We start from the raw sequence: 25,321 nt of genomic DNA, 5'->3' as shown, positions 1-25,321 counted from the left end.
CTCCACCACATTTTTATTTTGTGGACCCCTAATTCATTTCAGGCTGTTTTGGCAGTAAGAATCCCAGACCTAATTGCATTACTTAAAACTTCACAAGGCAGCTGCATATATTCAGACTTTCTCAAAATCAGGCTATTTGCATCTTGAATCTAATTCATGCACCAGGTTTCAATCACCAGAAGCTGAGGTTGGAACACTGCCAAAGCCATCTGCAAATTAAAGATGAACTGAAGAGGTTTACTGAATGAAAGCCAGAATTCAGCAAAAATATATCATCAATATTTGCAAGGAATCAGAATAAACGACATTTTACTAAGTTTTTATATAACCTATTTAAATGTAAACCAGAACTCTAACCCAAAAGTGTTAAAATAAATGTCCAGTCCTAGGCCAGTGAGCAGAGTGACCTACAGTGGACAGATGTCTGCAGAATGATGGGTGAAGATCAGAGAGCCATGAGCAGCTCTGTCAGCAGGAGGAAGACAGGGACAGCCCTCAGCAATGTTTACAAACAACAACTGATAAAAAAGTGTTTGGATGAATATAGTGCCCCACTGGAAATGAAAAAGGCATTGAGCTCTCACACTAACCAGTTCAAAGAACTTCCTTTGCTCCTGGTGAACCTGCTGCAGGATGGGATGAAGATCACCAGAGAAATAACCAGCAGGTGGTTATTTCAGGTGGTGTCCAGCATATCCCAGACATTCAGAGTAGGACACAGGAACTGCACCCGTTTCTCGCTCCACAGCTGCAGAGTTTGTACCAGCTCCTTTCCACACAAGTACCTGAGGTTAGGTGGGACAAGTCCTTGCTGCTCCTTCCTGCTGCACCCAGCTGTCACCTGCTGGGCTGCCATGGACATTCTGAATGTGTTGGGGCAGCCTTTGAGCAGGTTCCAGCCCACCTCCCAACTGAGCCTCCCAGAGATGCCTGTCATAGAAATCACGTGCTAGCACTACAGCAGGGTTTTAAATTAAGAGATTGCAGAGTTAGAAGGGCATTTCAGAAACCATTTAGTCCATGTTCTTGCCCCCCCCACCTAAACCGCTCCTGAGAGAAGTTTGCCTAACCTTTTAGAAACCTCCCAGTGACAGCTATCGCACAGCTCTGCAGGGTGAAGCTCACAGTTACTGGCTCGATAAAACGATGCTAATGCACTCAGACCATTCATCAGGCAGCTAACGAAGCAGATATCATCAGCCAGGGAGCTGAGCAGAAGAGCCGGGAGAAATATCTAGGGGTGAAGGGTTTATTTGTTGAAAAGTGCAGCCCAAAAGATACTATTTCAGCATATAAAGAGATTCAGAGAGCGTGGCTGGCCACAAAGGCTGGCTGCATCCCTCCAAGAAATCACTTTTACTATGCTACACATTTATACATATTTATTACATGATTTGTTGAAGATGGTTTCTTAAGGACAGTGCATTCCCATGTAACATAACATCAACTGCAAGAAACTGCAGGGCTCTGAACAGTTCTCTTGGCTGTCAGGGCCCCTCCCTCTGGCTGGAATCAGTGGAGATTTTTCCAGCCTCACAGGGCACCAGCCAGGTCAGAGACTGTCATCTTCCAGCAGAGATGATGCTTTCTCACCCTGACATTTCTTCGGCCTTTGCCAAATCCCTTTCAGCAGCAGTCTAGTAATGGCTAGGAGAGTTTTTATTATCAGTACCTTATTTTTCCTTTCAGGGACCATTTTCGGTCTGAAAAGGTCAGATCAACCAGCAGCCCTTTGACTATGAAAAATTTATTTTTCTTTTAAATAAAACTTCACCAAAAAGCTATGTGCAGCCCAATCCCAGCCATCTTTGAAAGTGTCTGGGATTATTTATTTTTGCAACCTGCAGAAACAAGTAGCCTCTAGTAAAACACTGTCTCTTTCATCCAGGGCCTTATCTGTTGCCCAGTTCAGTCAATAAAAGATATCCATTCACTTCAAAGGACAACAGGATGAGCCACAATTAACCAGTTCATGTACTCGTCACCCTGATGTTGTTTAAATAACAGGTAATGGTCATTGTCCTTGCAAGTGAAGCTCTAGAGAAGGCAAAAGCCTTCCTCCCTTTTAAAATAATCCCACTGAATTTCATGGAAGGAGATAGCAAAGAGAGAATTCTATAGGATGGCACAAAATGGCCCTCAAAAATAATATTTTCAGCCAGACAAACTGCATTTGCAGAGGCATATCCAGTGATGGCTTAATAAGCTAATAAGAAGTATTGAGCAGTTTGCCTGCCCCAAACCACATTTTTCTTTTCCCTTGTGTCAGCACTACATCTAAAAAGAACCTGATCCATCATAAAGTCATTTTTTTCTCCTAGTTTTCAGCAGAACAGCTCCCTGCACACTGTGTCAGCACTGATGTGAACACAGGAAGGAGTGGCAATGGATGGCCAAGACAGAAAGATGGACAGAGGAAGAAAAGCATTTTCAGTCAGGAACATGACTGACCTATTGGTCACAGAGACTTAGACTGGATTAAATTGCTGGCAAAAGTACTCCTTGATCCTGATGTCTTCTTTCCCAGCTTCCACAGCTTTATTATTCAAGGGTTTGGGTCTCTCAGGCACCACAGAACATTTTAATGAATATGGAAATTAACAGAGTCTCTAGGGATACACATCTCCAAAGCCACTCAGAATTTCCAAATGCATATTCTGGTTCTTAGCAACAAAGCCTTACAAATCTTCATCAAAGAGAGACTTTTTAATGCCAGTCAGACCATAGAAAATTGAGAGTTAAGAGAATAAGCTTTGTGCTTTAACTGCATCTTTGGTGAAATGCCGATTCCTGTTTCGAAACCTCCTATCCCCGCTTTCCAAAAAGCAACTTGCAGGAAAGCCATCAAAAAGAAATTTAGACATGATGATACACATTTGCATGGTATCTTAAGATATTAAGACCTGAAATATTCTTCTCCTAAAGGACAAAGGAGGAGTTAAACCTCCCACCCTGTTCCATCGTCCCGCCATAGCTTGACTGGGGTGATTTGGAGATTGGGGAGTAAGGGTGTAACACATCTCAGATAAATCATGAGATGGATGTAGCAAATGGCACTTTGTAAAAATGGCAGGAGACATCAAATCCTTTAGAAAACAGGGCTGGGTCTCCTTTACAATGCACAGGAAGGTTATCATGGGCCAGAGGCTAAGTCCTACCTCTTCATCAGCTGCTGGCTTGCTTGAGGAGTCTCTGAGAAGTCTTCACTCACCTGCCTTTCAAGTATAATCTTATTTGGCACACCTAGAGATGATACATTTCTCTGCAAATTATTCTGGGAACCAGACTACTTTATATTGTCCTACCTAACGCCAAATACTGAGACAGGTCAGGAGTGGAATCCAAAAGCTCAGTCCTTAAACAGATAATAACTGTCTTATCCACAGGCAAAGGGCAAAACCACAAAACAGATTTGAATTTACTAATGCAATTCCACAGTATTTTGCCCACTGTCTGCATGGCTTCTGGGAAATGGAAAGCTTGGAGCACTTATTTTCTTTACATTTAAGACTCTGTAATAGGCCAATCACAAGTGCAACAAAGAGGACACTGCTGCCAGGAGAGAGCTTGTAAAAACAGCAGGTTAATAACATGTTCTCTATCTCTGGCAGGTCATTCCACATATAAGAGGCACCAAAATCACCTACCAGAAAGAGGGAATAAGAAGTGAAATAGTATGGCACAGAAAGCAGCAGAAGTTTCCCACTCCAGTTTCCTACCATCACATCCCTGTCACCATCTGTCACAAGAAGTCCCATCCCTAGGCTGAAGGGATACTCCCTGCCAGCATTGGCTTTTGGCTTCCACTGCTCAGGACCATGGAAAACAGTGCTGGTTAATATCTTTGGAGTATGTTTGGTTTAGAATAGGATGCCAGTCAAACAAGAGCAGTTCAAGCATCAGGAAAAACACTTCAGCTCAGGTGGGACCTGCTGCCAGGACGGGATTGAGGAGTTCCACCTCATCAGAAAACTTTTTATAATATCCATCCCTGTAGCTCCTAAAATACCACCAAACTTTTTAGCTGAAAGTCAAAAAGTTAACTGTCTCAAGGGCAACACAACTTTCTCAGGTCACAAATAAATTTAAATGATGGTATAAAACTGTCTGGCTTGTTTCCAACAGAGAGGATAGAAGAGAAATGAGAGAGACATGTCCAATATCCAGCGATTCCGCTGGGAGAAAAATCTGCTAGACGTGATCAATTAATTCATTGTAATGAAGAGCACTGTAACCTGCTATCAATCATTTTTGTCCTGTGCTTTGTATCACATGGATTTCTAATGTATGCACATGCTAGGGGACCTGGAGGAATATTACTCAGCGTGTATTTCAACTGGCTTTTTTAACTGTAAGTCATGCCATTATTTGTTAACAAGTCGGGGATGTGTTAACAATCTGAAGACATTTCATTTATGACTCTTGTCTAGGTAAAGCCTCCAAGGTGCACTAAATACAAGCAAATAAAAAAACCAGTCATCTTTAATGAGTGTGTGGGCACGTACACACCTGCTTGTGTATTTTTGTGTGCACACATAGCAACTCACACAAGGATAATTCTGTCATCATTTAACCCACAAGCTCCATCTCCCCTTGGCTGATAAAATTTGGTACAGCTCTGCTGCCTGCAGAGCCACACTGATTTACACCCACGGAGACTCTAGCTTCTTGTTTATCTCTTAACAGAGTGACAAAAGGTTGGTAAAGTAACACACAGGCCTTGGGGGAAGTTTGGGGTACCTGACCATTGCTCCACGAGACCCCCTGATGGTGCAGCCAGAACCAAAACATCTTGTCTCTGCTCTTGAACTCTTCCAGCAATGACAGCTAATTAGGTTCTGCAGAATTAACTTCCATCTTCCACCTGTGTGCTGGTGGTGACTAATTGCATTCACAGAATGAATCAGTTTGCAATTCCAAGTACACCAGTAAATCCCACCATGCACAAGCATGAGAAGATGCTAAAGGATGGGACTGACCTCACCAGGACACGGAGGGCAAGGATGACAGAGCAAGGGCTTGATGTCTTTCCCCACATTTGAACCAAAAACTGTTCTGAGAAAGAGCTCCTTTCATGACACAACATCTTGCTGCAGGTGGAGCACTGGGCACAAATGCTGCTCCCTTCCAGGGTCCCACCATGGCTCCTCGGGGTCTGTGGCATGGGCATGTCAAGGCAATGCCCACAGTGCTCTGAAGGAAGATTGTAGCTAACATCTGCCTTCTCTGCTTGCGAACACCCACTGAAATCTTGTGGCTAAATCCATGGCTGTATTTCCTGACGAGATTCAAAAAACCTATTTATTTTATCCCCTCCCTCCCCAGATGCTTTTAAGTTATGTTACATATCACTGAAGAGCTGGTGCACTGGGAGGAGTATTAACATCAAATATAAATATAGGCATTACAACCAAAGCCATCTGTTCCTTTCTGTTGATTACAAATCTATTCCCCTCACCCAGAGCTACTCCAGCCTCGTGATCTCTCCTGCAGCCTCTGTCTCTGCAGCACCCCAACAAAGGTGCAAATACACAAGCTCCACTCCAATTAACCTCCACACAGGTTCAGACCAGCCACAAGGGATTGTCAGCAAGGAAATAAGCACCTAGAGCTGGATAGAAAATATCCCCATGGACACTGAGAGGGAAACGCATCATGGGGGCAAGGCAATTGCCCATTCACAGCACCATGTGTGCTTCAGTGCTTCACTTCAGCTGCTGGAGACAAACCTGTGGCTCTGGTAAGATAAAAATCACACTTCAGGAAAAGCACATGCTGCTCTGAATCAGAGCAGCTGCCAGCAGATCACCCTAACCTGGCCTGAGACAAGAGCAGGTCTTTGCAGAGCACATACAGATGCCCCAGAAGTAGAGGAGGAACAACACATAACTTGGGACAAAGCATGAAGGCATTCAGACCCACATGACAAACCAGGAACAACCAAAGGCTCCTCCCTTTCCTTTAAGGACTGTGACCTAAAGCTCCAGCTAAACAGCTACAGTAATATTTCCCCACAAGCTCCATATAATCACTTTCTCCCCTCTCATTATTTCTATTTCCTATTTCTATGCAAAACTCCCATGGGAAAAGGTCACAAAAGATTTGGATGGAAATACCCTTCAGCAAGCGGAGCAGGAAACACAATTTACAACCCTTTTCCTGGGGCAATGACAAGCCTCTTCCCTCTCTCGTGACATCAGAGATTCCAATGAGAATTTTCCTTGTGTCCTTGCCAAGCCAGCTCAGCCTGATCCTTCCAGCAAGGAGCAGATGCCAGACTCCCCCCTTGTCCCAGTTCCCCTGGCCAGCCCTCAGGATGGCTGCGAGGGGCGGTCAAGCTGTTTGGAGCTGCCCCAGGCAGCAAGAATAGCTCAGGAAAGCTGTTTGCTCCCTCAGTTCCATTTCAGGTAGAGTGGAGAAGTGGAGCCAAAACCCAGCAAACAGAAGTTCAATCAATTGAGGCTCGAGATAGAAAGAAGAGCGTGCTGACTGCCACGACAGAGCACGGAAAGGGCTGCCCGGGCTCAGGTGCACACAGAGCTGAAGGAGGTGTCATATTTGCTCCTGGGGATGCTGGATTTGCACGTGACTCCCTCTGAGTTTATCAGCAGTTTCATGGCATAAGGAAGTAAACACTCAGGGATTTACAGAACAAAAGGCTCAGGCTTGCTGCACTGCTCCAAGACAGATCCACAGTCGGGCTCCACATCCCTGCCATGCAGCGGGGAGGGAGTTGCACGCCCTAACATCAAAATCTACAAGAACCAACCAAAAGCAGCAAAGGCAAAATTCATTTTGATTCATTTCAATTTTGAAATTGTCAGAATAGAACAAACCTATGCCTCTCCCCAAAGCTGGAGCATCACCTGGGGCTAGTGTATGAGGGAAGACTACTCCCTACTCAAGTCAGTCTCCATTAAGCAAAAGTTTTCTCAGCGTGCTGCAGGTTCAGCATATGAGCTCTGAACCAGCTTCACTAAGCTTGCTGCAAATTTATGTCCAAAGCAGGATCTGTCTGCAGGGTATTCCTACCCTAACTGGAAAATCTGAAATTCTGAAGTAGTGGTGACACCCAGTGAAATGGGTGAGAACAGCCCTGATGTCCACACCTGCTCTGTAGTGCTCTTCTCAGCTCTAGATCTAAGAGCTGAAATCAGAGTCTATAAAAAAACCTGATAATTCAGTGTTTAACTTACATCTGCTTCCTTATGACACAGAACATTGAAGCACAGCTTGGGTGCTCTGGTAACTTCATCCTCAGAGCATCTTTCCAACACAGAACCACAAAATCGTTTGGATTGGAAATGACCTTAAAAATCGTCTACTTCCAACCTCCCTGCCATGGGCAGGGATGCCACACACTAGGCCAGGTTGCTCAAAGCCCCATCCCATCTAGCCTTGAACACACTTTCAGTGTGCCCAGGAGCTAAGAGCCAGGACATGTAGGTCTTTACTTGTAAAAGGTACAAAAGAGCTTTGCTCCTATCCAGACACTTGTTACAACAGCAGCTGGGCTCTTCACCAGCATGGAATCATGTCCCAAGTGCTGTGGCAAGTGGTACACAAGAAGATCAAATGCAGATCTCCTGATGGTGAAAAGACAGGATCAAACTCTTTGTTAAGAGCTTTCTAAATCTGTAGTGTTGATCCTGCCTGAGGGACTGCTGGAAGGGAGCTGCTTTCACCGTGGGAGGAAATCTTGCAGCAGCCCTCGCCATGGCAATTCCAGACAGCACTTCTGCAGAGCTTCAATAACCAACAAAATAGGAACATTTAGCCCCACTTTTATAATTCTGCAAAGCTCTCTCGATAATCCATCTGTTTTCTTGCCAAGGAAGCTCATCACATAAAGTCAGGGGCACAGGGTTCTCCAGCTAATTAGGCAGGTGGTGCTGCTCAACGTGCCCTCACTGAGCAAACAGGCTTCCCTCTGCAGGCACCAGCACGTGGCTGCTGTGCCAGGCCACCAACACCATCCGTCTTGTGTCAGCCAGCCCCACAGAGCCAGCACAAGGTTAATGTAGTCAAGGTGCAGAAAAAAGAAAAAAAGAATAATAATACACTGAAAGGCAATGTGCATATAGAGCAGCTAATTCCCAAATACTGTGAACTCTGCATTTCTCATGCTAGTGCTGGCACAGGTTCCCTCAGCCTCCTCCCACCACTGACCACAGTGTACTTTGTAAGCTCTGAGGTTTTAAGCAAGGCTCAACATTGAAGGAAGAGCAGTGGAAATTAGGAGATGTTATATGGGTATGACATGCTTATATATTGAGGTGGCAACCAAACATATTTTTAATTGGCTTTGAAAATCAGAATTAAGCACAGCTATAGCATAATTACATTCCCATTTTTCTTCATAAACTGTACCTATTTCAACAGTATCAAATCTGTCCTGAGCTGGGAGTCTGGAAGTTTGCTGTCCTCATTTAAAAGAGTCTAAATGTCTGTTTTGACTGTCCAAGGAGAGAGGTGGGGCCTCCAGAGGATGGTACATGTCATCTCAGAGGAGTCCCTGCCACCTGAGAGTCTTTAAGCTGAAATCACTCAGGATGTCAAAGTCATTCACTCTGAAGGCTGGAAGGAAGGAGGGGAGGAGGGAGAAGAGTTTGAGCTGTGAGGTTTGCTCAGCTGGAAAGCAACGGATATTTCATTCTGAAATACCCAAGCAACAGGAGATAGTCTGCTTTCCAGCTAAAAGTGTGCTTGTCAAAATGCATTAGAAAACATTCCCTTCAATGTGGAAGACTGCAAATCCAACCCAGAATAACATTTGCTTCTAAGGCAAAAAAAAAAAAAATAAAAAATAAAAAAAATAAAAAGGCAAAAAAACCAACCCAGTGGACATTTCCCCTCATTTGAAATAATGCAGACATCAGATTTTTTCAGGACTCAGAATACAACCACAGCACAACCCACAGAACCCAGCCAAAGCTTTATCACATCAGATGGAGACAGCCTCAGCACTAATTAATTCTAATACCCAATGCAGAGATAACCCCAATCAATGTGTATTAAGGGTCTCCTGCAGCGCTCAGGGAGACTCCAGGGATAAAGCAGCCCTGACAAAGCCACTCCATGCCTTCCCAACATACTACCTTCCCTGTGCCTCTCTCCCTGCAATGTCCTATCATATTTATTCACAACCTGCCACACACCAAACAACTGGCTGCCTAATGCCATAATTCAACATTCCTAATGAAACATCGTAATTGTCTGCTCATCTCAACTACAGCAAATCAATATACAACTATGCACCACCAGGCACAGAGACAGAGAAATAATTATTAATCTTCCACCACTGGCTGAGTATTTCACACACATACAGACAGGCACAGAACCAAAGGCAGTAAATCTCAGTTACAGCCTTTCTACCCACCTGACACCTCCAGCAGCACTGGAAAATCCGACACGAGATGCCCAAGTCAGCGAGGCATTCTGGGGTTTTCCTGAAGAAAATAACCTGAGGGATTCTGCAGGAAACCCCCAGTGAAGAATGCTGGGGATTTCCTGCAGAAGTATTACCTTTACATCCATGGAATCCATAAAGAGCAGGAATTAACTGCTTAATCAAATCCCCAATGAGCGACGCCAGGCTCCCTAACTCACAAATGCCTCCATGTCAGTCTCTTGTGAAGATCTGTGACCATTTTAAGCTGTTTTGCTTCCGTAGGCTTTTACCTCTAGCCTCTACAAAAGCCTTCCAATTTAAAGGCTGAAAGATATTTTTAAAAATACATAAACACAAGTGGTAAGCAAAAAGTCACGTGCTGGCAGGTTATCTCAACAGGAATGAGGTTGCTTCCCTTTCTAAAAGTCATTCTCTCTTCTGTGTTGTCCTTTTCTGTGAGAGATGCCTGAGTGAAGCAAACTGCTACAGCCAAGTTTCATAGCCCAGGAAAACTGTTCTCTCTGATGGAAAACCCTGAGAAGCAGTGAGCCACAGCTGCTCTGTCAGGAGCCATTATGATGAAGGATTACCAGCACAGGCCATCTGCCCGAGCTTGGGGCTTTGCTTTGCTTTTTGGGCTTTTTTTTTGGTTTGTTTTTTGTTTGGTTTTTTTTTTCATTTTGTTGTTGTTGTTTTTAGTGGGTTTTTTTTTTAACTGTATGATGCTGCAGTAAATCAGGACAAAATTAAACCCAGGAGTGGCTGATCCCATTGGGGCTGAGTTGCCCCTGGAGCACCCCTTTCACCACTCCACCATCCAAGGATATTAAAATAAAAAACACCTCTGAACAATGATTCAGCACGATATGAACTGACTGACTGGCATTTCTTTGTTAAAAACACAGTGCCAAACTGAAGGGGGACTAAATCAATAGCCACAATTCAGGCTGCATTAATTCCAAATCCCTTTCACTGTGCAAATACATTACAGTGATTCACAGAGACAGCCTCAAAGAAAGAAGTGCCTCTGCGTTATTACACAGCAAAATGTAAGGTGCTTGGGAGTCACGTGGCAGGCAAATGATGGCATTAGGGATTTAATTGGCCCTTATGGATGAAAAAGCAAATGAGGAAGGGCAGGGCTGTCAGCGAGCAGCAGAAGCCAGGCCAGAGGAGAAGCTCTGAGATGTTTTCCCCATGCTGGCAGAGCAACAGGGCTGCTTGCTGGGTGTGAAAGCCATGGGCAGGAAGCAGAATCACTGAGGGATGCAGGGGTCATGTCTCTCCTCATGGAGACCAAAGGGCCACAGGATAGCAAAGGTGGGTGATGGATGCCCTGTAGAGTGAAGGAGGAAGGTGCAATCCCAGGATTATCTTTGCATTTAAAGCCAGGAAGCACTTTAAGGCACCTGGTGAAGAGGCACAACCTGACAGGGCAAATCACACAAAAACAACCCTCTGTCAGTGCAACAGAGTGAGAGATGTCCTCATCCCACTCACAGAGAGGACAGAGAAAATGCTGTTCATTGCCTGACACCAGTGATAAATGCACACTGGAGCATAATGGTGCACATCCTGATGCCTTTTCCTTTCTGCCATTCACTACAACTGTGCAACTGTGAACCCCAACCCACCGCAGACACACGATTCCCTTCCTCATCTTCTGCCACCCGGAAGAAATTTATACGCACCAGTGGCTGGTCCTGCCTGCAGCCCCCCAGCTGCCAGGAGCTTCACACCAGCTCTCACTGCAAGTGATCCCAAACAGAGAAACACTCTGAAGAGCCAGGACCCATATTTTGTAGACAGAAGTGAGTGTAACTGGACCATTAAACACCATGCTCACATCCTGCACAGAGAATAATTCTCAGTGTTTTGGAATAGTGATGGTGTAGCTGACCACCAGCTGTTTGCACAGGGCCATTGCACCTACACAGAGCAGCTTTTAAAGAAGGAAAAGTGGTGCAGATGATGCTACCAGGCACATAATCAAGTTCTAATCACTTTTTTCTTCTACAACCACATGCTACCCAAACCATGTGCTCTATCATGTAGATGATGGTAGACAGAAGCAGGAAAGCAGCTTTTTGGAGTCTCTTTTTGCCCATGGGAAACTCATTGCCAAACAAGGTCCCACCTCTTGGTTAGTGGTGAAAAATCTGCAGCCTGCAAGGCACAGCTGACCATTCAGGTGATTTAGGATATTTCCCCTCACAAATATTTCACCCAGCTGGGTCCTGGGCAGTAACAGAGCTCCCAGAGTGGTAAATCATCTGAAGATACCCCATGTAGTGCAGAATACGAACCAGCAGCTAAACACCTAAATCTCTGCTGCTAATTAGCCACAAACAAAGAATACCTTGCTTAGGAAAGCCAAGCTTAACTGATCTTCCCTGCCTGGGGAAGGTGACCTGTGAGGCTGCACGCAGAGCTGAAAGGGCAGATGTGCCCACAGGGCAGCACTGGGGTCACAGAGGACTGTAGGACTGGCTCTCCAAGACAATTGGAGGGTTTGCAGTGTAATTACTTGTGCCTGGAGATCATGGATTTAGTACAACCCTACCTGGGTGGCTTGGAGAGGAAAATTTCTATAATTTAATAGTCATAAAGCACGAAGGTTTTCTAGGACTGGCATGCAAGTAAAGTTTGTCTTTTTACCTAAGAGGATCTCATCCATAATTCTTTTCTTTAAAATCATCTCATTATTCAATATTGCAGTTCACAGAACCATTTCACTTTCATCCTGAGGGGGAAAAAAAAAGTGCACCTTTATGATCACATTCAGTCACAGGCTCCCCCTAAAGTCCTGATGAACCAGAGCGAGTTCATGGAAATCAATGTGAGCCCAAACAGCTAAAAAACTATTTTTCACGAGCAGAATTCAGGAAAATAAGAAAGGGAGGCGCAGATTTATTGGCATCTCAAACCCTACTAAAAACCACAGAACGCACAGTAGTTCTCAACCCTTGGAGCTCAGGTTGGGGGGCTGCTGCAGGAAGATTGGGCAGGGGAATCTGTGCTCCCTGTCTTAGAGAAAGAAACAAATGTCCAGCAATTAAACAATTTACTTGTCCAAAGTTAAGGCAGAGATTAGTCTAAATGAAGATTATGATATATGAGGAAAATGTTAAAGAGCCCAGCTTTGGTGGCCTCTTCCTCAGGTGAATAATGTGCTTTCCTTAGCAAAGGCCATGAGTTTCTGAAGAAAACTCTCCTGGATTTGCACCAAGCTTCATGAATACCCACACATGTGAGGGAGAAAAGGCTTGTCTTAGAAAGGATTAATTCCTCAGGCCAAGCAAGCTTTAACACATGACTAAGGATTCTCTGAAGATTTATGTAGCCAGGAAAGGGGAAATAATTAAAAAAAAAAAATAAGAACTGGCTTTTGCAGGCCAACAAGCACCACAGCTGAATTAGATCTGCCTAATGCTTGGTTAAGATCTGCAGCCTCAGGCAATCATTCTCTATTAAACAGATTATATTCAGCATGAACACAGGACATTTGTAAGCTTAAAGCTAAGAGGCTACACATGAAAAGACAGAAAATAAATTGTTCTGGGAATAGGAGCAGGAGGAAATCTAGAGGTAAAAAACCTGTTTTAAAACTTAGGAAAAGAGGTGATTAGTGTTTACCAGAGGAATGATCATCCCCCCAAAGAACATCATACCCCATAAATACATCCAGCATACACAGATCCCCTCCTGGCCCCTACTGAAGCAGGGAATGCAATGATGGTCTCTGGAAGATGCTCTCCCAGGGCCCCAGGATCCCCCAAAGCTCCTGCTGCTGCCAAAATGCTCCAGACACAGCAGGGCACATTCCTCATCCAGGAGGACCTCATCTGGCCTTGGACCGTGGCAGAGGCTCTGGCTCAGTAAGATCAGTACTTATGGACAGGAACTGGCTGGGAGTTTCTGGTTCAAAAACTGCTCTCTGAAAAGCAACCATTTCCTGAGAAATTTATGTGGGAAGTGACCACATTATTGTAAACTTTTCAAACTGGACCATTTTAGAAAATCTTTATGGCTCACATATTCTCACTAGTCATTTAATAAATAGATGATCCACAGAATACTTTAACCTACAAGTAGACAAACGCTTAACATCTAGCCTTGTCTTTTTCAGATTTCTTTTTCATTTTCTGTTTTAAAAATGAAGCTTGACTTCTATATTGAACAGGGGTGTGCTTCTGAGCACACTGAAGTTCTGAGTTTTGCTGAGCAGAGAAACAGCTGGTTCCAGAGAAGCTCAGCTTTTAAGTGACACAGAAAAGGGCCACCATCCAAATCCACCAAATCAGTAAATAGCTTTCAACTAGTTTCAAACAGGAAAACAAAATAGTCTCACTCAGGACCAAACCATGCAATACACCAAACTGTCTTCACTTCCATGGCATAATAAAGCTGCAGCCTTTGAAGAATGAAGCTCGGAAAAAGCACCTAGGATTTGATCCACAAAGTCCTCCTGCCACTGGGGATTTGGTATCCCATCAGTTGGTAAGCAAAAATTGTAATATGATCTGTCAGCAGAAAAACCGTGTGATAAAACATGTGTTATTTGTTTCTGAAGTGGCTGGAAAAGTCCCCTGCTTTGCTGGAGAAACAGCTCACACTTCGTTTTTTTTTCTGTCTGACTGCATTTGCCACATTTCTGGAGTCCCAAGTAAGCCAAACTGAGCAGAGCAAAGCTGACAGCAGGACCCTCACTCTGTGAACCAAGAAATCTAGTGTGGATAAAGAAATTAAATGAGAGAAAGAAAAACCTCTTTTAAAAGCAAAATTCTCCACACAGAAAAAAACTACTTTCAAAGGCACCACTGAGATACACCTGTCCCCTCCTCACCCCAGAAGAAATCCCTCTGGGCCAGGAATGAGCTCCAACGGGAATCACACAACTGAAGCAAGAAAAAGAGAAAAAGCTCCATTGCCATTCACCATCTCCAAAATGCCCTCGTGAAAAAGTTTAATACCAACGTGGCCTTCACTGATGTCACTGTATTTTCGTTATCCAAATTATAAAAAACTTTAGGTCTAGTCATGCTAAAACCACCCAACCTCACTCCTTTAGCCATGTGTGGTTTTAGCATGACTAGACATCAAGGACAGACTGAGGATGAGATTTAATATAGACTGGAGCTGCTTATACATCCTTATATCTTTAATGCATTTTAGTCTTACAGCATCCTATGACACTGTTGCCAAGCCAACTATAAAAAGAGCAGCTCTGTGTTTTCATTGTGAAGAAGCTAAAACACAGAAGCAAGAGTACAGGCTCTAAGTGAGAAATGGAGGGGGAAGGACACAGAGCAGTTAAAGAAACCCCTGAATTCAGAGGAAAAACTTCTCCTGCCTTCAGCACACTTTGAATCCATCCTCCTTCAGGAGATTTGCATTTCAGACTTTTTTCAAATAAAAATCCAACAATATTTGCTTCAGAGCTAAAACTTGTCCTGGAGTTCAGTTGAGGAGAGAAGCTTTCTCATCTCTTATCGACTTCAAGGACAGCTTCAATGCTTTTCAGGACTGCCACACTGCAATTTGCAAATATCTATGAATTTCCAGACTCCTACGCCAACTTGGCTTCGCTGGAGGTTTCTTATCAGTTTCCTGTTAGTAGTAAGAGTTTCCTTCCATGAATTTCCCTAATATGATCTCTTTTTAACTCCTAAGTATGATTCAATAACCAAATGATAATTCCTTTCCTTTCACTTGACATTAATAAAGTCTTGTAAAAGTTGGAGGGAAAATCATAAATTCAATACAATTCCCAAGTTGTAGCATGTCAGACATGAGAAATTATTTAGACTGGTGAGAAGTGTTCTCTAAACCAAGAGTCTTTTTTTTTTTTTTTACTGAAATCAAGGGTATCTATATATAGCACATTGTGTATTAAAAAAAATAAATAAAGTCAGTGCTGTGAATGTAATGCTCCAAAGAAGCAATGAGAGATTCCAATGTATTTCATACCTTCAATATAAATATAAAGGTTTCACCCCACATCTAGAAGCCACTTTTCATTTAAATCTTTGGTATTATTACCAACTTATCCTTCAGCATAACAGAATTGGTTGCCAACATTTGTCTTTATCTTTGCTGCCTATGTTCTCTTCCTTTAAACAAACAACTTGCTCTATTTTGATAACTTCTATCTACACGAATGCTCTGTAAAATGACCCCTCGTGCATTTACATCCAACTTCACAGAACTGAATTTGTGCTCCAGAGAGTAAGCTGTGAAAAATGCAAATCACAAAGACTTCTACAATTCTCTTGATTAAAAGAAATTTCTTTGGTCCAAAGTCACCCTGTTATATCTTCACTGCAGTTACATCTTGTCCCAGAGCTTTTTTCCTAGAACATGCATTCTTCAAAGGAAACTACTGAGACAAACTCAGTATCAAAATCTAATTTCATTTGTACCATTGAAGTCAATGGAGTTTCTTTACAGCTTGATCCAATAGCACATTTCAAAGAAAAGAGGGAAAAGAAAAAGCACCATAGGCTTATGAGTAGCAGAAATCTTCCCCAGATTCCTTCAGGATTGAATCTCAAGGTTAATTGGTCTTTTATGTACAGATGACTCGCACGAGCTGGCTCTTTATCTCTGTTATTTCAGTCCATAAAACCATTTCTAAACCTGCCTGTGCTATAGCAGGGGAAGAAGCACAAGCCTAGTAGGGAAAGGACATAAATTAAAGGATTATAAGGAGAATGAAGAAATAAAACTAAGATGGAGGCAGCAGGCAAGGTCATTGCTGCCAAATAGGAAGTAGGGGGTTGTTTTAACTGTAAGGGATACATTAGAAAGAAATATATCAGCTATCATGTCATACATTCACAGAGTAAACCAGGTAAATGGTAAACATGCAGCTAATATTGCAGCATGCTTACCTGAAGTCAATAGAACATCCCACATTCAGGGCTGTTTTCATCTTACACTAATGAACATTAAGCTGGTTCTTTTTCCAGCTGGATATTTTTTCCTCTTTTTTTTCAGCTTTTCTCGCTGTTTCTGGGCAGTGGACAAAGGCAGCAGGTAGAACACAGTCTCATCAGCTACAAAGCACAACATCCTCACAGGAACTCGGCTGCATTTTCCTGATTAATTTAATGATCCTGAAACCCAAACACCACCTGCAATTGCCCCTCGGGCTCCGCTATGGTGAGAGGCAGGCTCATTAAAGTCCCTCTGCCTTCAGGCGCTGCTGGGAGCTGGAAGTCAGGAGGGGACAAAGCTTCCAGCCCTCAAGCAGCCTCAGCAACATGAGGTGCCATCAGAGCTGTTCCTAAACGGATGCACACCTCATCCCAGCCAGGACAGGCTGCTGGCTCCCGGGATCCACCATGGATCACAGGGGTGCTCTCAGAAGGCAGCAGGGAAAGGGGCAGAAGCTGTGTCAAGATTGTTTTGGTAATCATACCTGCATTTCCAAGGGTTTTTAAAGCCAGCAGTTCCACCAATGCTGTCACTCAGGATACCTGTATTTGATTTTTAAAAGGCTAAATCCACCTCAGTTTCCCAGGAAAATATTTTTGTACCACACCTTTGCTCCCCAGTAAAAAAGAAGTGCCCTGGAAAGCCTCCACTGCTGCCACCACAGGATGCAAGAGTCAAGGAGCCAGCCCCAGCAACCCCAGACATCCCAAATTGTTCACCCTGTCAGCAGTGAGAGGTCCTCATCTCATCCTGGTGGTATTCCAGACAGTTCAGCTTCAATTTAGTGCTTAGGGGCCATAAACAGGAGAATAAAACTGATGCCACATTTTCTCTCTCCATTACAACCACTTACAATGTATTTGAATTTGAATTGAAGTTTTGAATTTAATTTGAATTGAGTTTGAATCAAATCTGAATTTTAATTGAATTCTTCCATAAGCTGTTTATTTACACCCTTCATCACTGGTATTTTCTATTATTTCTTCAGGGAAAGCCACCACAAGACAGACTAGCACTTTTTGTCACCAAACTGATCTTTCTCACTGCTCTGAATTTCATCTGTTATGCTGACACCCTTCATCCCTGTGTCTATATACAATTTCCTATTTACAGGTTTCTATTTCCACTAATCATGTCTTTTAGATTATTTTTACCACAGATACTTTAATTATTCACTGGAAGTAATTTTTACTGGTTAATATAGTTCCCCCCTTAAAGAGTCATTAGAAAGTAATTTTTTTTAATTATTGCTGGATATTAGCTATCAGGCAGACACTGAATCATCTGGGAGAGCATTTCTACCTGCAGCTACACAGTAGAGCATTGCAGCATGCGGATCCATCATTTAAACCCAAAATACTGAGTGTTTTCATACCCAGCCCAACCTCAGCACTAAGCATGCATCTGTAGAGGGCTGATAGACCAGGGGCCAGGATCTATATTCTCCCCTGTGAGTTGCATTCCCTGCTGTGTGTTGTATTAGATCGTTTACAGGAGAGATGGAACTTTTACAATGAAAATTAACAAATATGCATGTGGACAAAAAGCTGCCTACAGGTCCAGGAACAGCCCTTAAAGGAGATGTAAGACAGAATTGGATTACCATTGCAAATTTGGGCAAATTTGGCTCAGTCTCCTTCTGAGCAAAGCACTGCAAATCTGCTCTTGAGTGGATTCACTGCATATAGCCAACCCTTTCTGCTGCATAGAAACAGGGGAGAGCTTCATGTCATCTTTTTTTTTGTGTACACTTAAAATACTGAAAAAAAAATAAAGCTGACACTGAGGATGTAAAAATAATTTATTGGATGCCTTGTCACTAAGTTACACATGTAACAACCAAATTTCTCCATGCCATGAATTGTTCCTTTTTCCTCGGTGTTTCCTGTGCCTGCCAGTTTAGTACCATCTACACAGTTAAAACATGCCCTTATCAAAGAAATGCTAAATGAAAGTGCTTTTTGCTCTGTGGATAAATTCCCTGCTATGAATCTCTGTCTGGACATGCCACTGCTTTGTTTTTAGTTCTCTGGTTACTTATCAATAAGATGGGATCCAAAGCACAGGCTGAATTTCCTTTATGATGTTTTTTCAATGCAATATGATAGCAAGTGCAAAAATGCAATGAAACTTGTCTGGCATTATTTATTCCAGTGAAATCCATGATTGTTCTATTTGCAAGATAATGATTTTGTCTCCCCTGTTATTTGTTACACTGTTTCAATCAGGTTTATGGGCCAGCGGTAGCTGATGGTGTATTTTTTTAGAGTAACACTAAGCATTATCTTTTTATATTTCTCAGAATTTTCTGTTACTCATTATCATACCAAACTCTTCATATACATTAATTGAATATTTGTTCTCTAGATTCCAATCATCCTTCCAGTTATTGTACAAGCTCTTTACTACTAATTATTTTCCATAAAGGTATTTCATGAGTCAGTATCCTTTCATCATAAAACACTTAAGATACCATCAGTAATGGAGTTAGTGTAAAGAAAACATTATACTCTCTTCTCTAAGAGTCTAAAATCTCTCTCCATTTCTTTGATATATTTTAGCCCAATATCACCTATTTTATATAATATGTATAATTCTTCATTTCTGTTTGCTATTTTCCCTGTATTACACAAAGACGCCTCTTTTTTTGTCTACCTAGTTGTTTACCTTTCTCAGAGCAGGCATCTTTATCCCCACTGTTTTTATAATACCATCACTTTCATCATGACCAGGATGATTAGTGGATCAGTTCTGCAGTCTAGTTTTGATAGTTTTGATCTGTTGAAGATTTTGAGGGGTTTTTTTTGTTTGGTTGTTTTTTGTTTTGTTTTTGTTTTCTGTTTTCTGTGGGGTTTTTTGTTGTTGGTTGGTTTTTTGGTTTGGTTGGTTTTGATTTCTTTTTTTTTTTTTTTTTTGTAGTGATAATAATAATAATAATAATTTCCAAGTCTTGCTGCATACCTAGCTCATTGGGAAGCAGCTTTTTGATGCTATGAGCTGCATGTTGCAGCACCCCACATCAAAAGTTCATTGAGTCAGATCACCAGAGAGAAAAAAAAACACTAAATGATAAAAGCAGCCCAACTCAGCTGGAAACTTTTCCTGTCACTCCCACCCTACACACACCATGGAAAATGCATGGCAACTTGAAGAACCTTCATATGCAGCTGTCTGGGAAAATCTAGAAACATTAATATTACTTGAAGTGAGCAGCTTTCATAGTCAGGGTGTTGCTTTTAAACACCTTTAGGTACCAGTTTCACAATATCCCAGTCTATCTTCATTCTTTTAACCTGATGAAGAAATTATGACTACTGAAGTCATCCAGGTTAGGCTATCAAATCCATCAAAGCCCTCATCACTGGCTTACAAATGATTACAGCAGGGATTGTTATTCGTGGCAAGAATGTACACAGCTTCTAGGCTAGCTGAGCCTCTCCTCCTCTGACCCAATGGCATCTAACCTAACCTGACTCAAAACATACTGGGAATTCTTGAAGGAAACTATTTCTTTAGTCATGCTTCCTAAAGTGATGAAACTACAGAGCAGGGATGATTGCCTACAACACCATCTACTCAGGCTGGATCTGTGCCTTCCTCTGAGAAGCAGCATCCTTCCTTCAGTGCCACTCACTTCATTAGGGCTGTGCAGGAGCTGGGACTGATGGCTTCTGCTCAAGCAAGTCATCCCACTGGCTCCAGAGAAATTGCCCACGTGAGCCAGAGTTACCAAAAAACACCATTTGTCATAGACTGATGCTTTCAAACACATTAATCTTCCCACAGCTGCTCCTTTTTAAAAAGGGCTAGAAGATTTAGTGCTGATGAAGCTGGGTTATGTAGCAAAGTCTGGCAACCCAAAGGCTGTGGAGTCCCCTTTTAGCCACATTAAAAAATGGGAAGCCACATGGAAAGGTCTGTCTGTAGCACAGTGGGACTGAGCATGCCCAGGTCAATCTGAATAGGCAGATCTCTCCCTGAGTGACCTGGTGCCCAGGTAGCATTGAACACTAAAAACAGGATCCCCTTTGTTAGCAGCCTGCTCCAGCACTTCTGTCGTGGACCTGAATATACAACATCCAGCACCCACCCTCCCAGAGCCACGCTGCCTGGAGAAAGGGAGTGGAAACCATATCCCAAAAATACAGATGCCTTTTCCATGAATTCAAGAGTGTTTTTATTAAGGAGTGTTTTTATTTATGTTGGACTGGCAGGACTAGCCCTTACCTCACTGTCCTTCCCTCCTCAACTCCTCCTGCTAGAGACAGTTGACAGCTTTTGCATGTGCCGCCTTGCTTTTCTCTGCACCATCCAAGAAGACACAGGAGGAACGTGTGCATTGCCACAGCTGCCCAGAAATTGAATTTGCTGCTGAGAATTTAATTACAGAGAGCAATCAAGGCAGCAGACTGAGAAGTGACCAAATGTGAAATGGGGAAAAATGAAAGTGCAGAGCAGAGGTGTGGTACAGCAGTGCCTCTCATCCCACTTGTTAAACTTCATGTGCATCCACCAGCAAAAGGCTTTGTAACATATGGGGATGATATTAACCATACAGAAAGAATGGTTGACCAAAAATAGTGGAGCTTTTTATCAAATTTCATCATCTTCTCCAAAACACTGTTTCTACAAAGCTCGGCGCAGTACAGTAGCTTTAACATGATGTTCACTAAATTGAAATGTATTAACATTTTCCAAGCACACATTACCCTTTATGTACAAGAACCATTTCTAGTCACAGAAAAGATCATTTTACTTTGACATTTCTAATTAAAAGAAAAACATTGCTCACAGATAAATAATAAATGAGAGTGCAGATGCTCTTATCTGCATGGCAGAAGGGAACAGGGAATTACTCATGAGTATGTATCCAAATGAAACTACCAGACCTGTCCATAACATGCACATCTGGGTATCACAACAACTACAGTCACTGACTCATTTTCCACCCACTTTTTTCCAATATTCCATCTAATTAATTAAATGGTTTTCGCTTTCTTCCTGAGGAGTCCTGTGATGACTAAGAACAATGAAAATGTATATGTAAGAATGAATGCTGCTGCTCTTTGGGCTGTGGGTAATTTTAGTAGTTACCCTAAGCTGGGCACTAGTTGCATGCTTTCTCCTGAACCTGAGAAACTGTTATAAATAACTGCAATCAGAGATTAACATAATTTTACCACCTTGATTACTCATAATGGTATAGAAGAGTGAGTCAGAATTATGCATTAAATGCCTGGGAGGGTTGACAATAACTGGCTTATAAGCATCCTAAGTTTCACTCTCCTGGATATTTCACAACACAGACTTTAGGCTTTGGCTTTGCATTAAGAAAAGTGTTCATTAGTGTTTAGAGCAAACACTGGGAATAAGATTTACAGCTCCTGATCCTCCTTCTGCCACCAGCTTCTGTGGCTTTGAGAGTACCACTGGGCCACCCACTTAAATCTCTGCATCTCTAATACCTTAAAAGCATGCTCTGATGAAGCCCTTCTCCAGAAGAAATGTGTATTACCAGATCTGAGCAGGCATGCACACACAGACTTGGTAATGTCCCTCTATGGCAATGGTCAAGGGCTGCAGCATACTGGGTGTGGCCTCACTGCTGGGAATTTGGAAAACTCAGAAGCAAGGCACAGTTAGAGGCAGTTTAACTTCCAGGCAGCAGAGCAGGTCTCATCCTTATCTCTGACCCTATATAGTCAGAGAAGACAAATAGCTGCAAAACCTAAACCATGCAGTGACAATAAAAAAATTCAGAGGCAGATCCCAATTTCCTGACTGCAGTGGGACCTGGGGTTCCTGTGAACATCGGATGGTCTCAACTGACCCCGCTGTTCTTGGAATGATGACAGCAGCTTGTGCCCATCACAGCTGTCCATTGCACAGTCAGCTCCCACTCCCATGGGCAAACACCTTCCTGATGGCATCAGAGAGAGAGGGAGCAGAGCAGAAAATGGCTCAGTGTGCTTCTCATGGAAAATTAACAGAGTGGTCTTGCTCCTAGGAAATGTCAGTGGCAAAACACTAACATTATTTAACACCATTTCATCCAGCCTTACTGATTGGGAAGTTGTTAAGGCAGCAATTCAGGCTTAGTCACAAAAGGATATAATTAAAACTTCACTCTGGATTCACCTAAGCATCCAAAGCATTTCTCATCTGAATGTTCATTCTTGTTTGGATTATGGAGCCGAGTGCTCCTATCAGTAATTCCACCTCCTTCTTAATTTACTCAGACAGGGTCAGGATTTATATCCGACTTTGTGTAAGTCCTTTCCCTCCTCAAAGGCCATGCCAGCATGGGGGAAGGGAGGCAACACTTACACATCCTCATACGTCCTCAAAATAATTAGTTCAAAGACCTAGAGATTAATTCAAAAGGCAACATCCAGCAGTGGAGTGAGAATGAGCCATCATTAAATCTCCAGTTTCAGCAGCACATCACTCAATCCCCAAGCCAACATAGCAACAAACAAAAAAAAAAAAACAATTTCCTCTATAATTTTATTTTTATTACTTCTCCAGTAACAGAGAACAGGACCAGATTTTAGCACTGCTAACTCTGTTACTCTGGGAATAAAAGGCAAACACTGTGTTACCCTGTGTAGGAGGCTGAGAAACTGAGATATCAATTTTTCTCTTTTGTAGAATTAAGAGCAAGGAATTATATGAGGCCATAACACTGAGTGAAAATAACAGCTTTGACAGTCAAATTGCCCAAAAGGCAAGAAAATGCTGCCCAATTCCAGAGGCGAAACACTTGAGACAAAACAGATTATAATAATTAGAGACAAAGACCTCAAGACTGCCAATATATCTTGAAAAGCACACCTAATTAATCCCCTGATGAGGAGGTGAGAGGTACAAAGTTACTACCTATCCTCTTAGAGGGCTATTTTATGGTAAATAGTCCAAAAAAAGTGTCTGAGGAGACCTTCCAGCATCTTCCACTACCTAAAGGAGATCTACAGGTGAGGTGCAGAGAGGCTTTTCACAAGGGCACGTAATGACAGGATGAAAGGGCAAGGGTTTTAAATGAAAGAGGGCAGGTTTAGATTAGATATTAAGAAGAAATTATTTACTGTGAAGGTGGTGAGATACTGGAACTGGTTGCCCAGAGAAGCTGTGGATGTGCCTTCACTGGAAGTGTTCAAGGGTAGGTTGGACGGGGCTTGGAGCAACCTGGTCTAGTGAAAGATGGAAGCTGGGACTGGATAAGCATTAAGGTCCTTTCCAACACAAACCATTCTGTAATTCTATTATCTCCCCATAAAAGGGAGGTTTTTCAGTAACCCCCAAACACACAAAGCCTCACGTTTGCTTAATTAACCACTGCCGTGCAGCGATGGGGCTGCCCCAAGGGGTACTGGCACAAAACTTCTTCATGGCTCAGAGGTGATGATGCCTGGGCCACAGTACATCTCTGGACAGGCAAAAACCTTGGCACAGCACCCAGGGTAGGGGAGGATGCCCTTTCCAGCCAGTACAGCTGCAGCTTGAAGCTTCAAGCTCATCGTGACCCCTCCTGTGATAACCAGTGCTTGTAATGCAGCAGCATTTATTGGATTAACACAGAGAAACTTCAGGAGCAGGAAAACATAAGAAGCTGCCCAGTTAGGAGACTATATTATATAGAATCTAGTTTGGTTTGTAATATAGATTTATATAATTGTGGTGCAAAAAACAGCACAGACAATGTCCAGACAACTTCCACAATGAGGGAGCCATTCCCACCACCCATCCCCACCTCCTCCTTCTCTGCAGCCCCTGCTCCTGCCAGGACACCATGTATGTCAGTGGTTCTCACCTGACAGTGTTTCACCACACATTTAGTAATAGTTCTTTCCAATCCCTGAGATACATCTAATGTTTTGCTAGCCCATATGTTGTTCTGCCTTTCAGGATTCTCAGCAGCAACCCAATGTTTTTCTGATACACACTCATCCAGTTATAGTCCTTAAACCACCCAGGGTCTTGCTCTGTCTGACCCAGAGGACCTTGCTCAAAGGGTTTTACAGTCTAAATACCACCTTGGATTTGATTATAAGGCCAGATTTTACCATTTCTGCCCTTAAATAACAGCTGCTTTGGAGGAGGTCAGCTGCTTTAACACCAGCATTGTCTTTGGAGTGGAGAAAAGAAATTGCTGCAACCATTTTCTCCCAGTTCTTCCTTGAAATTCTTTAAAACACTCTACCCTTTGTAAAAAGATGTCGAATGCAATAAGCCACAGTCAGACCTTGCTGGTAATAGACCTGTCAGAGGCACATTGGCTTTCTGCAGGGTAGCAGCATGTCACTGCAGTCTCTGAGAACCGTAACACTGAGCACTCACAGCCTTTCATGCTCACAAAGCTCTACAAATGTCAAAAGAGACCAACAGATAGTTCAGAGCCTTCCCTCTTGAAAATTAACCTTCTATGAAGATGAATTCACTGTGACTAAGCTCCCCTCCCTTCTCCATTTTCTTCCCTAGGAGTGTGCTGGTGAAAGAGCCTTGTACCAGTGAAGGAAACACCAAATTCTTTTGTGGGCAACAAGCACGGGTGGAGGGTGGACTGGTGCAGGCAGGACAGGGGGGATGCAGGTTGAAGAGGACAGTGCTGCCCACTGGAGAAGCACCACTCAGAGAGATGAATTCCACTCACTTTCACACACTGAGAGAAGCCCAACTCAGTAAAATAAAAACCCCCAAGCATGCTGCTGCACTTGTGAATTCAAACTGGGGGTTTATTTAACAGGAAACTTGGCCATTACTTTGTGAACAGGCAGAAGGGGTTGACCCTTTCAAATACTCTTTTGAAATCCTGCTTCACACCCTAATTACCCCATAAACACTGAGGTTTCATCCCAATTGACCAGCCTTACTTCTCAGGGAGTTCTCCAGTGTCCTTTACACAGGATGGAGATAACTCCACAACCAAAGCAAAAATCCCAATTATTCCTTTTATGCCATCAGGTTTTGGATTATGGGGTTTTTAACCCTTTA

General features: G+C 42.9%; 1 protein-coding gene across 3 annotated transcripts in view; it reads right to left on the bottom strand.

Annotated features, from left to right (window-relative positions):
* ELAPOR2 (endosome-lysosome associated apoptosis and autophagy regulator family member 2) overlaps positions 1-25,321 on the bottom strand; it is a 94,320-nt gene that overhangs the window by 52,333 nt on the left and 16,666 nt on the right. The window contains exon 1 of one of the 3 annotated variants that reach the window (XM_038154210.1): positions 9,526-9,984. The exons of 1 other annotated variant lie outside the window; for it this stretch is intronic. In XM_038154210.1, coding sequence (XP_038010138.1) covers positions 9,526-9,546 — 21 coding nt within the window. In that variant the 5' untranslated portion in view covers positions 9,547-9,984. Of the gene's footprint in view, positions 1-9,379; positions 9,451-9,525; positions 9,985-25,321 lie in introns of those variants that run through there. One more of the 3 variants, XM_038154211.1, reaches the window with a different exon arrangement.

Source organism: Motacilla alba, chromosome 1A (assembly GCF_015832195.1).
Source record: "Motacilla alba alba isolate MOTALB_02 chromosome 1A, Motacilla_alba_V1.0_pri, whole genome shotgun sequence".
Lineage (NCBI taxonomy): Eukaryota > Metazoa > Chordata > Aves > Passeriformes > Motacillidae > Motacilla > Motacilla alba.
This window is presented reverse-complemented; position numbering and strand designations above follow the sequence as displayed.